We start from the raw sequence: 12,443 nt of genomic DNA, 5'->3' as shown, positions 1-12,443 counted from the left end.
ACTGGACTGGGCTGGGCTGGACTGGACTGGACTGGACTGGGCTGGACTGGACTGGACTGGACTGGACTGGGCTGGACTGAGCTGAACTGGACTGGGCTGGACTGAGCTGGACTGGACTGAATTGGACTGGACTGAGCTGAACTGGACTGGACTGGGCTGGGCTGGACTGAGCTGAACTGGACTGGACTGGACTGGACTGAACTGGACTGAGCTGAACTGGACTTGACTGAATTGGACTGGACTGAGCTGAGCTGGACTGGACTGAGCTGGACTGGACTGAGCTGAGCTGGACTGGACTGAATTGGACTGGACTGAGCTGAACACGCCTCTCAGGTCAGCATGTTTTCTTGTCTTTCCTTTTTTAGATTTAAACTCCAGGAAGTTCTGGCTCTAATTCCACATTACAGAACAAAAGTGTGAATAATTATTAGTGATGAAATACGTAAAGAGTTGGATGTTTAAGGCCGTCAGTGTCGGATTATTCTGATGGAATAAAAGATTCATTTGTTTTAGGGATTTGTTCAGGCTTTAAAATGCTACCAATAAGGCTGGAGGCATTGTGAGCAGAATATTGGTAAACTGGGCCATATCATTTAATAAATAGCCCTGAATGTTCCTTCTTCATGTTTTCCTCTGTAAATCATTTAAGACTTTATTCTCAAATCTTTCTGTCTGACCGCAATCTCTCATCCTCGTCCAGAATTCATCCGGGTTTCTTTAATGTTCTTCTGTTTTCTAGTTTCTTTAATTGCCTCCACTTGCTGCGGTTTTGGTGCCGCTGCAGCAGATGGCTTTACAATCTGGCCCCAGATTATTACAATGGAGACGTGGATAATCTCATCACATTGTGGACGCCAAGCGGGGCTGCAGGCCGGCCTCGGCTGCGTTGGGTCAGATCCTCGCTGACGTCCTGCTCCAGGACCAAACTGCAGGTCCGACTCACAGAAAACCATCTCGTCTCTCGTCAGCACAGAAAAACTCCCTTAACATTTGGTTTTCTCAGCCTGCGTCTTTATTTCACCGGCTGCAGCTAATTTCAGGACGAGATGTAAAGTTTAGACGATGAACCAGTTTCAGGAATGAGAAGAGACAAAAGAGAAAAGCAACATTTATTTTATCTGCAAGAAAACAAATACAACCAAATACACGAGTCAAGAAATGCAAAAAGACAACAACGTTTTATACAGGGAAATAAAATAACTTTCTGTTTCTCCTGACAACGTATTTTGATGAATCATAACGATGAGTAATCATAAAATATTCAGACTGAATTTAATCATTTATTATTTCTATTCCTTGTGCTTCTGATCCGGACCAAATGTTTCTGTAATTATGAAGCAAAATGTTTCTGAGTGACTTCCTGACTGCAGATATTATGTACTGGCGTCACCCTGTTCCTTATTAAAGCCGACTGTGGCCATATTCTGTAAGCAGCTATGAAATGAAACCTCCTTTCAGACCAAAACACAAACAGCAGCCATTTAAAGGCAAAGGAAGCAGGCGGCTTGAAGTAACAGAATAAATTGATTCTTTCTGCAGTTTCTGATTAGCAGACAACTCCATGATGATTATTGATTTTCAAAATAAAACAGGAAATTAAGAAAATAAAATACATAAACATTCAAGATAATGGGAACAAATTCAAACTAGAAAAATAAGTAATAAAAAAGGAAATCAAGTTTAAATTTAAAACATAAGACAATAAATATATATCTGGATTAGTTTGTCTCGGACTGCGGTGTGAATGTGTCTCCCAGTGAAGGTGTCATAACGCTGTGACGTGTTTATCCTCTTTAGGACAGCTGTCTGGATTTAGATAGTGATGACCATAATCTCATTTGGCAGCCAAGCAGAGAAACTCTGAGCTCTGCACACGTTCAGCCCTCAAACGCAGGAAAGGAGGAAGATCTGAGGCAGGATGGGGAACACCAAGAGCAGCGCCTTGTCCAAGGAGCTCCTGGAGGAACTCAAGTCCAACACCAAGTACTCCGAGGCGGAGCTGTGCACCTGGTACCAGTCCTTCCTGAAGGAGTGTCCCAGCGGGAAGATCACCAAGGAGCAGTTCGAAGGAATCTACGCCAGCTTCTTCCCGGGCGCCGACCCCACAGCGTACGCACGCCACGTTTTCAGGAGCTTCGACACCAACGCAGACGGCACCCTGGACTTTAAGGAGTACATCGTCGCTCTGCACCTCACCTCTGGAGGAAAGACTCTGCAGAAGCTGGAGTGGGCCTTCGCCTTGTACGACGTGGACGGCAATGGAACCATCAGCAAGAACGAGATCCAAGAGATCGTTAGGGTACTATTGTCTCAGTTCAACCATTAACTATTCGCTGGCTAAAGCTGTGGGTCAACTTGTATCTGAGAGGCTGGAAATAGCAACTATCTCCTGATCTTTTTAAGGTCAAAGTTCAGATTAAGTTAATTGCAAACGTCCTGTGGTTTTCTCCTGCAGTCGATATTCAACATGATCCCAGCCGACGACCAGACGAAACTCCCTGAAGACGAAAACACTCCAGAGAAGAGAGCTGAAAAAATCTGGGCATTTTTCGGAAAGAAGGAAAACGGTACACTTCATTAAATCATTTCACTCTGCAGCAGCTTTTAGCGTTAAAAACCCATCTGAGACAGACATGTTGTTGTTTCCTTTGCAGATAAAATCACGGAGGGCGAATTCATCCAGGGAGTGATGGACAACAAGGACATCCTGCGCTTGATTCAATACGACGAACCTCAGAGAATCAAAGACAAGCTGAAAGAAAAGAAGCAATAATTCAGGAGCTAGCGTCATGATTTAAGACTGTTGATCATCTATTTTTGTTTACCTTTTTAATTTGCCTGTTTATGTCTTTTCTTCTGTGAACTCTGTTCTGGTTACCAGCTAAAACAATGAATCACCTGGTGATAGTAACCAAGCCTGCAGCTTCCGATTAGCTAACGGGTAATTAATACGGGGCAGCCTTTAAATCCTGTTAGAGCTTTTATATGAAAACTTGTACAAATTTTGTAGTTTATGATGTTATTAAAAGTGATTACCTTTGTTTATTGGATATCTCACCCAGTTTAGCTTGTCTGCCTGCCATAATGCCTCCAGCTAATTACCGTTAGCGATCAGAGAGCTGCATGTTTTTTTCACACTTTGGTTCATTCATTAGCCTAATTGTGAAAAAGTCAGAACTAGAGCTTCTTATGTGGGGAATTAGGCTCAGGTTAACAGTCCGCCTGCATCAACCAATCCTATTAAAAGCTGAAGGTCAGTTGAGACACTCACGTATTAGCATGTGTGCTAAGAGTCCAGGCAGGATAATAGAGGCTTAACACGAGGGACAATACTTTGCTTGAATATGTATAATTTATACCTATTTCTAACGGCACAATTCATTTCTGTCTGAGAAATTAATTTATTTATTTGTAATTTATCTAATAGAAAGAAGTTAGAAAAAATATTAGCAGAAATCTGTTTACAGCAATAATTAATGTTCTAAAAACGTTTGCCTTTGAGTGTCATAAATAAATTTTCAGCCATTTGGATCTGTGGAGAATGTTGCAGTTTTTGCTTGGATTTGAATTTGAACAGAAACAACTTTTTCAGGCTCCGCCCCCTCCCACTCTGCTGAGCTGTAGTTACCATGGCAACTATAAACTTGTTACTTTTTAAGCAGCGAGGTTCTGATTGGTTGTTCATTTACTGTTGAATCAAGCAAAGAAAATTTTGAGAGTTTATTTTTTGGAAATAAAAGCCATATACAACTCATAAAATTGCGCCATACTTGGATGGTGTTGAATTTATTTCCGTCAAAGGCAATAAAACGCAGGTTAGGGATCACAGCCAAGGGTTATTAGCTCCAAACTGGAAATACTTGTGACAGACTCTAAAAACTTAGGACTGCCGAGTTTAAAAGCTCAAATATATCCTGATATGCATTAGTAAGTGGAAACACAAAAAGAGAGTAATATCTACAGCTTTCCTTAAAGTGTTTAGCTTTCTGAAAATATTCCAGCAGTGGGCGGAGTCGATTGGCCCTTTGCGCATGACGTCACGCTCTCTGGCACTCCGCGATGACAGACGTTGAAACAACTCCCGTAAAGCTAGTCTAAAAGCAGACATCTTTGGCCCAACACCACTTTTATTTAGTTGATTTCAGTTTTAAAATGGTCACAGGATGCTGCGCGGTCAGCAAACAAACAAACTTGTCATTTTATTTTATAACCTTAAATGAAAAAGAATATGGTAGCGATGGATGGCAGTTGTCAGTCATAATGACCGTTAGCCCTCGGTGTAACCGCGGATTCGCAGCGAATATTTTTTAAAAGGTAAGAAGACAAACGTCCATGCACTTTATAAGTATGATTACAATATCAAATATAAGGAGAAGGTACATCTAACCATTAGTAGCCATGGAGACAGTGCCGCCCCGCCATGTGTGGTTTGAATTCAGGCAAAGTCTGTAATTTAATCAAGACGTCAGGAGGGAGGAAGAGCTAGCTGTTATCCACTTCTGAAACTCCCGCCATCTATGAGCCCCAACCAGGTGAGTTACACTCGCAGACAAATTACTTAGACTCGAACAAGCAGGAGCCATGAATAAACTGGAAAAAACAACTGGGAAACCAATTTCAGTTGCTCGGTTCGATATTCCCGTCCGTAATGGCGCTTAGGATGACTAAGTGACGTAGTCGCAGTGACAATGAGGGGCGTGGCCAGGTGTAGGGGCGTGGCCAGGTGTGGGGGCGTGGCCAGGTGTGGGGACGAACCGGGCTGGGTTCAGGACGAAAGAAGAAGCCGTTTATGCTAACTTATAAACTTTGTTACAATATTTATCAAAAAAAAAAAACAACTAGTGACAAACCTATTGAACTACATTTCAAAAATAATTTCTCTTTTCCATTGGTTAATTTTAAGTTATTTTTGTCTTTCAGGTTATTTCCAACAGTTTTCTCCATGTTTGTATCCAGATATTTCTAATACAGCATCTAATGTCAATAACACAGGACACAATAAAGTTATGGTTGGCTACAAACTGCACCTGCTGTCCTTGCAAACAGCATATAATTTCATTTTTAAATTCATCTGATGGAACATTTCTACAATCCCGACTTCCCTGTAGCGTTATGTAATGACACTGCACCGTTTAATTTTCAGAGGAGATTTATTTTGTACACTGCATTCCTCGGTTCACGATCGGGACAGAGGTCACGAATGATCAAAACATTCTGAAACACTGGATTTAATGTAAACAGTCACCACACAGGCCAGTTAGGTCAACCGTTACGTCAATATCAGACTCCTATCAGGAACATTTAGTTGGAACGTAACAACATTTAGTGCACAACACTGACGCACGACGATGAAACCTCTACAACAAATACACTACCAAAGCCTGCACGTGTAGCCAGGTGGGATGAAAACAGGATCGTTTTCCTCTTCTTCACAAAACTAAGAATGTATATTTAAAACATTAGTTTACATTTATCTTTCATCAAAATATTTTTTGTGCCTTGCAGTTGAATTAAATGAGCAAATAAACCAAAGACATAGACCAGAGGAAATGTGAAGACGACAGAGAAATGCACACGTAAACCGACTCTACATGCAGACGGGGATCTGATGGGCTTCGTCTGACTTGGTGCTGCAACTGGATCCACCCAATCTAGAAATGCATAATCGAATCGTCTGTTGATCAGCACACAAATTGATCAATTTAGCTTTTTGCTGCTCAACACCACCGTAAAAATATTCCCTGCACATTTACCAAAAATAAACAACGTTGTAGAGTGTAAACACCTCGCCTGCCTGAACATCTGCAGATCTGTCAAAACGTTTCACAGCAAAATACATCTAACCAGTATCTACAAATGTACACTGATGCAGAGAATATATCAAGGACATTCCAGGTATAGAAACTGAGAGGCACTAAAAGGTGTTTCGTGTAACTTGGACCACCTTTTCCTGCAGACTGGATCCCAATCGGACCCGGGCCTGAATTTGATGTTGGGAGCTGAATTTCCGTTCCAAGCGCTGGACGCTCTGAACATGTGAGGATGCTGGATATTAATGCTGAACGTTTCTGTTGTAGAAAGAGCCTAAATTAAAAACACAGATCACCTTGTGCAAATTCAATGAGCTACACAAAACCACCAGCATGAGGCATGGAGGGTCAGACATGCATTTCCACCGAAATGAACCAGGAAGAAATATGAAAATATATTCATCATCAAACCTCTTTCAGTTTCAGAATCTGTATCTAAAATAAAGTTAACATCCACAATAAGACTGTAGCTTTCTTTCTTTTTGTTTGGTCAGCACAAAATGGAAACAAGTTGATCGAAGCTAAATTTAAGATTTTAAAGAACATAGATTTTTTTTCATATATATATAATTTACAACAGGTAAACAGCAGAGTACGCTATATGGCATTCAGTAAGCTAATGCTTTAGTGACGGGTGAAGTTTAGGAGGAACATGCTGGTTCTTTGATCCGTTTGTTTTCCAGGACTGCGTTCGATCTTCCCTCGTTGTGATTAAAGTCAGAGCTCAGCAGGCTGCACATGCACCGTCCGCCGACCGGGCCGCTCTCAGGCTATCGGACCCGGTGACACTGAGAGCAGGTCGGAGGGTATCCGGGCCTAAATGTCCAGATCCACAGGCCGAACCTCGCCAGTTTTGTTCTCTTTCACCCACAGCTCCCTGTCTTTGGCTGGATCCATGCTCTGCAGCAGCTGGTCCACCGGCTCCACCGTCTGGAAACAAAACAGCCGTCATGCAGCTTCCTTACAGCTAAAAAAGATATTATTCTTTTTTCCACTCCGTATTCAGTCTATAATGTTCATAAGTCTACTTTTTGAATTTAATCTCAGTAGAGATCCACTGAGATCATCTAACCAAAACAAAAAGTAGTTTTTAAAAATGATTTCATGATTTAGGGAAAAATATCCAAAGAAATTATGTGAGAAAGTCACTTAAGTAGAACCTGACTGACAACATGAAGTAGGCTTGATATTTTTAAATCAATGAAATCATTTGATTCTGAATAAATCTTGACCATATAAATTCAGACATTTTTCTTATTTTATGAAAACTGAATGGATGTAAAAAATAATAAAATCATCTTCCTGATTGATTTCTCACAGATGATATTGATTTATATTTTAACATTAATTCAGTTTAATGTCGCATAAACAGGCTGCAGCTGTTTCTGCGACATTAAACAAAGACTCTGACTTTGAGTTTCCAAAGAGGTTCATCTGAGGGTTCATGACTGTAGAAAATGGAGAAAGGACGCACGCTCTGGTTGAACATGTCTGTTTCGTGCCGCAGGGTGGTGTACTGACGCAGGTGCTGCTGAACCCATTCGACCCGCTCCACCTCCAGCCTCTCCAGCTCCTGCAGAGGAACCAGCGAGAAGAAACGGCTAAACGTCACAAAATGATCCGAGTCCCACAGGCAGACGGAGCAAGTCATGACATCGTCTCCCCTGAGTAACCATGGAAACGAGGTTTGACTCACATTAATGAGTGAAAATTAGATGTTTGTAATGAAAACATGAGCCGTTTTGAACCAGGAAGTGACACGTTACCATGCTGGTTGTGACCATTTCCTCAAACCACTTGGACTGAGTCTGATTGTAGAGATCCAGACAGCGCATCAGATCATCTCCTGTCAACGATTAGACAACGAATAAAAGCTCAGATTTAATAACTACTTAAGTTATTTATGTCTACAAACTAACGGTTTCCATTTGTCTGTAATGCCTGTAATAACCACCAGGGGGCACCAAGAAACCACTTCTCACAACGTCTGCAGCCGAGTCAGTTAAATTTAACATAAAGCAAATATATCAGGACAACTTTATACCATTTTTATTGAAAGATTGAATTAAAACATCAGAGCAACTCAGTAAAACATCAAACATGTGATCATTTCTTTATCCTCCATTAAATCTGTTGAAAAAACACAGCTAAAGGAGTCATTTTTGTTTTTCTAAATAAAAATGGATCATTTTTTTCCATTTTGATTTGATATATTTACATTTTACATACTAAAAACTTTAGCTTTGCACTAAATTTCTGACAATCAGGTCAAAGTGGCAGACACTGAAAACAGAAAAGTTACTGATGTTTATGGAAACTGGTTTAGTTCAACTAAACACATTATATCAGAAGACATTTCTGATGGAAATATCAAACAGTGAAGGGATTTATTTCCCTTACAACAACAGATTGATTCAGAAATTGACAAACGACCTTTGACCTCTGACCTGCCTGTGTGGATTTCCGTCTCGCCTTCTTTATGTCCTCCTCTGTCTTGTTGCTGAGTTTGATCTCCAGCTGCTGCGTCTTCACCTCCAGATCCTTCTGTCGGTCAGCCAGGGCTTTACGAGCCTGACACACACACACACACACACACACACACAGATGAACTCTCCCTGTGTTTACTTAAAGAACTGATACTTGTTCAGGTTTAGCATCAGGAAAAGCTCAGTTAACGTCTCTGCAGACCCCACACATGTTGGACACAAACTGCTTAGACTTTAATCTTCAAGCCGGCGCTACAGAGACGCTTTCTTCCCCCAGACTGTGTCTTAGATAAATACTTAACTAGGGCTGGAACAATTAATCAGATTAATCATGAATAATTGATTAGTGAAATAAATGTCAACTACTTCAGTAATCAATTAATCGTTACTTGGAGTATTGAGACAAAAAACGGTTAATACAGTCAGAGCTCTAATTAAGCCAAAACTGTTAAAAAATATTAACATTTTTGCCTAACCTTCATTGTCTGTAAATATTTTCTAGTTTTAGCTTCACCTGGTTTAAACACTGTAGATACAAAAGTTTCTTAAGTGCCTTTTGCATCCAGTTATTAATAAGTTAATCTAGTTAATAATCACATCTCTACACTGTATTGCTGTCAGTTCAGTGTAAAGGTCTGATCTTCTTGAAGTTAGACGGATTTTTAAGCTGCAGATGATTCAGTTTTGACTAAAAGAATAAAGTTTCTCCATTTTAGGCAATAGAATGTTTTTATTTTTTTTAAAAAAAGGAACCAAATTATTTGTTCATTTGCATCTTTTGATGTATTTCTAATTTTGTACACTAGACTGACACCAGGCATATTTGCACTAATTCAACCTCAAATGCAAAACAAATATACAAACATCATAATTCACCAGTTATTTCTGCAGATTTCCATAAACCTTCAGGAAACTCAGTGAACCTGCCAGACATGAAGGCTGAAGAAGCTCTGCTTGTTTTTCTCCTGCTGGTTGGAATAACAGGAGGCCATGCGGCTGCCGCCCACCACAACATGCCGTGAAAATACCAGGAGAAAAACAGAAGCAGCTTCCATTCATGAGCTGAATCAGCAGGTGGGAGGAAGACGCAGCGAGTTGACTCGGCCGCCTGCTTCAGTCGTCTCTCTGCCTCCTGGTTACCTTTTCCACGCCGGCGAAGCGGCTGGCCAGCTGCTTCCTCAGGTCGGCGATGTGGTGATCGTATTTCTTCAGATCCTTCTTGAAGTTGTCACCTCTGAACGTCAGCAACGGTTTCTCTACCTCCGTGTGCAGCTGCAGAAACAAAGAATGTTGTATTATTAATATGAGCTTTCTGCCTTATTAGAAATGGAGTCTGATCCTGAATAAACCTCCAAATGCATATTAGAAATGACTCCTCAGATTGGCAATGAATTCACAATAAAAGTGATTTATTGTTGCACATTATTTAGTTTAATGTTGCATTCCAGTCTTTTAAAACCAGCTATAAACCTGATTGATGAGTAATTTAATTCTTGGTTCCTCTATAAATGGGTAAAATCATTTTGAAGCTTTAAACTTATGTCACTCTTTGCAAATTATGATTATTTTTGTTCTTTGCACCATATGCCCCAAAAATGCAGAAAAGTTGAGTTATAGTTATAATTCACTATTAAAGTTTGGAATCAGAATAAATGTATCTAAAGCCGTTTTCCTGACAGTCCGGTGGTCTCAGTTCAACCAGAACTCCACCATCTGCTCCTCCTCCAGCTGCTGTGGTTCTGCTTCAAACCAGCCTGTTCCCCTCCTGGCCTGTGGGGGCGCTGCACCAAGAACCACTGAAGGAAACGACACAAAAACCTCTGAAGACGCTGAGAGCAACTTCCGTCTTCACCAGATGGAAACAAGATGGAGATTTTAGCGGTTGGAGGATTTCTCTTTAGTCTTTGAGTAAAGACCAGGAGCCAATTCTGCTGCTAGCGCTAGGCTAGTGTGTTTGTTTTGGTTGAATTTACCCAGAATGCCCTGCACTGTAGTTCACTTCCTGCTTTTGGAGCGGTCTCTGGTCCGCTTGGCGTTCACAGTATTCAAACCGAACCAGAGTTGACTTCAACTGAACCCAGAATGAGGTTTGGAGGACCAGAGTTAGCTTAGCATTCACACCTCACCTACCGAACCGGACTTTAAAGGAAAACGGACTGCAGTCGGATAAAAGCGGACTGACCAGGGCGGGTGGGAATGAACCCTAAATGTTTGAAGGTAAGTTTTTCATTTTACTGTTTCTTGTTAAAGGTGGAGGCGTCATGAACAAATGCATCGTTAGTTTCTAATCAGAAATCTATTTCTGAAGGCACGCCTATAATCCGTCCTGCACCATTGTTGTGCAGAAAGCTTATGATGTGCAGCAGCAGAGCTCTGAATGCAGCTCTTATTAAAACTGAGAGCAGCAGCTTGATAAGACTCTTCACTGGCCGCCGGACCAAGTGGAGCAGGTTGGGGTCAGCCTGCATCGCCCTGGGTCTGGGCCCGTCACAACACGCAGCTAATTAATTAGCCAGTGGGGGGTGGGGGGTCAGCCCCTCTGGTTTTGATTTCTGCATCACTGGGACTCAGACCCTGGAATGGGTTCCTTTCTTTAGCAGAAAATAAACCTGAGGATGTGGCTGGATGGACGACATTCTGTCAAACTCTGTATGTATGAATATGAAAAGCTTCACATGCGAGCAGATATCAGACCTCATGTCATGGAGGGTTTAGGAGTTTCCACAACGTTACGGCGTCAAAGTTTCCATCCAACATTTCCTGATGAGCGTAATGCAGTGACCTGAGTTTCTCTGCTGCATTCAAAAAATACTTTACTGATCCCAAAGGGAAATTACATAAGAGGGCAGCACAGTGCTGCACACTGACTGTCAGCTGGCTTAAAGGAAGGAAGCCACACTTATCCCTCCCTTATGAAACAGGTAAAACAGAAAAAGAAAGATATTCTGAGAATAATGCAGTTCAACACATCACTGTTACTATTTTTCCTTTGGTCTATGTATCAAATTGAATTGAACAGCAATAATATGGAATGGACAAAGTTATAGCAATAATAGCAATTAATATTGTTTGTTATTTTAGAAGCAGCATGAATTATTGCAGCTTCTGTCTTTAAATTCAAAGTAGTTGGATCATATATCATATTTCTCTCATGATTATCATACCTCATTCAGACATAATCTGGTCTGTGTTGTTAAATTTAGTCTCTGTTTACGGTTGTTTCTAATTTCTTTATTTAATCTGAAATCTGAGTGGATGAAGGAAATGACCTTGTTGGAGAACTTGAGGTGAACTTCAGCTTCATCATGGAGGCTCTTCTTCAGCTGAGTCCAGGCCTCTCCCAGAGTCCTGAGGAAACATCCGCATCGTGGATGGAGTATTCATGGAATATTACAATAAAACTCAACAACTTTACAGCTAAATACAAAACTAAAACACAACAACTTTCTCTGACTTCTCCGCGCCGCAGAGGATGGAGGGTGAATGAATTTTAGAACGGTAGGAAAAGATTCAAGCATTTAAAATGTGAACAGTTAAATGAACTTCCTGCTCTGCAATTAAAACTCCATCATCGGATTAAAACTTGATTCTCTTGTTTCTCTGCTGTAATCAAAACTTGGCCGGTTTTCAGTTAATTTGTCACATTTCATGTCATTTTGTGGTTCAATAAGCAACACTCTGCTCTGACATATTACAAAAATAATTTAAAAATAACGACACTAGGTGATCATCCATCAATCCATCCAGTTTTTGTATTTTTGTGTAAATGTAAATGCACCTGAATTTCCCAGCTGAGGAACTAGAAAGTTTATTTTATTGGGTTTTATGCAGTGATCGGCCAGACAACACAGAAACCTCGGCACATGCGCCGAGCAAACAATATGAAACCGCGTGTTGATGCGCGTATCACTTTAAGGAAAACCACGTGACAGATGCAGTTCCTGTGTTGTTTGGATGTGACCGCGCCTAATTGTATTGATGAGGGAGACACGTTTGTGGGTTTTGTTGGATGGAGATATCTATTTTTCTACCTTTAAACCCCGTGGCCAGCGTAACATTAGCATGGCAGCGAGCAAGGTGTTAGCTTCGCTCGCTGCGTTAGCTTCGCTCGCTGCGTTAGCTTCGCTCGCTGCGTTAGCTTCGCTCG

At 41.1% G+C, this 12,443-nt stretch overlaps 2 protein-coding genes across 2 annotated transcripts in view; one reads left to right on the top strand and one right to left on the bottom strand.

Annotated features, from left to right (window-relative positions):
• The first annotated feature begins 590 nt into the window (after positions 1-590).
• Positions 591-3,531, top strand: rcvrna (recoverin a). Its single transcript, XM_007577785.2, has 4 exons — positions 591-932; positions 1,846-2,299; positions 2,456-2,567; positions 2,655-3,531. Exons 2-4 carry the CDS (start codon positions 1,919-1,921, stop codon positions 2,771-2,773), a joined length of 612 nt encoding a protein of 203 aa, XP_007577847.1. The 5' UTR covers positions 591-932; positions 1,846-1,918; the 3' UTR covers positions 2,774-3,531.
• A 1,600-nt stretch (positions 3,532-5,131) lies between these two features.
• Positions 5,132-12,443, bottom strand: part of gas7a (growth arrest-specific 7a) — a 17,006-nt gene continuing 9,694 nt past the window's right edge. The window contains exons 4-9 of the mRNA XM_007577784.2: positions 11,566-11,644; positions 9,437-9,568; positions 8,258-8,381; positions 7,577-7,656; positions 7,285-7,383; positions 5,132-6,740 (exon numbers count right to left, since the gene is read on the bottom strand). Coding sequence (XP_007577846.1) covers positions 6,627-6,740; positions 7,285-7,383; positions 7,577-7,656; positions 8,258-8,381; positions 9,437-9,568; positions 11,566-11,644 — 628 coding nt within the window. The 3' untranslated portion in view covers positions 5,132-6,626. The remainder of the gene's footprint in view (positions 6,741-7,284; positions 7,384-7,576; positions 7,657-8,257; positions 8,382-9,436; positions 9,569-11,565; positions 11,645-12,443) is intronic.

This window comes from Poecilia formosa, unplaced genomic scaffold (assembly GCF_000485575.1).
Source record: "Poecilia formosa unplaced genomic scaffold, Poecilia_formosa-5.1.2 Scaffold455, whole genome shotgun sequence".
In the NCBI taxonomy this organism is placed as follows: Eukaryota; Metazoa; Chordata; class Actinopteri; order Cyprinodontiformes; family Poeciliidae; genus Poecilia; species Poecilia formosa.
This window is presented reverse-complemented; position numbering and strand designations above follow the sequence as displayed.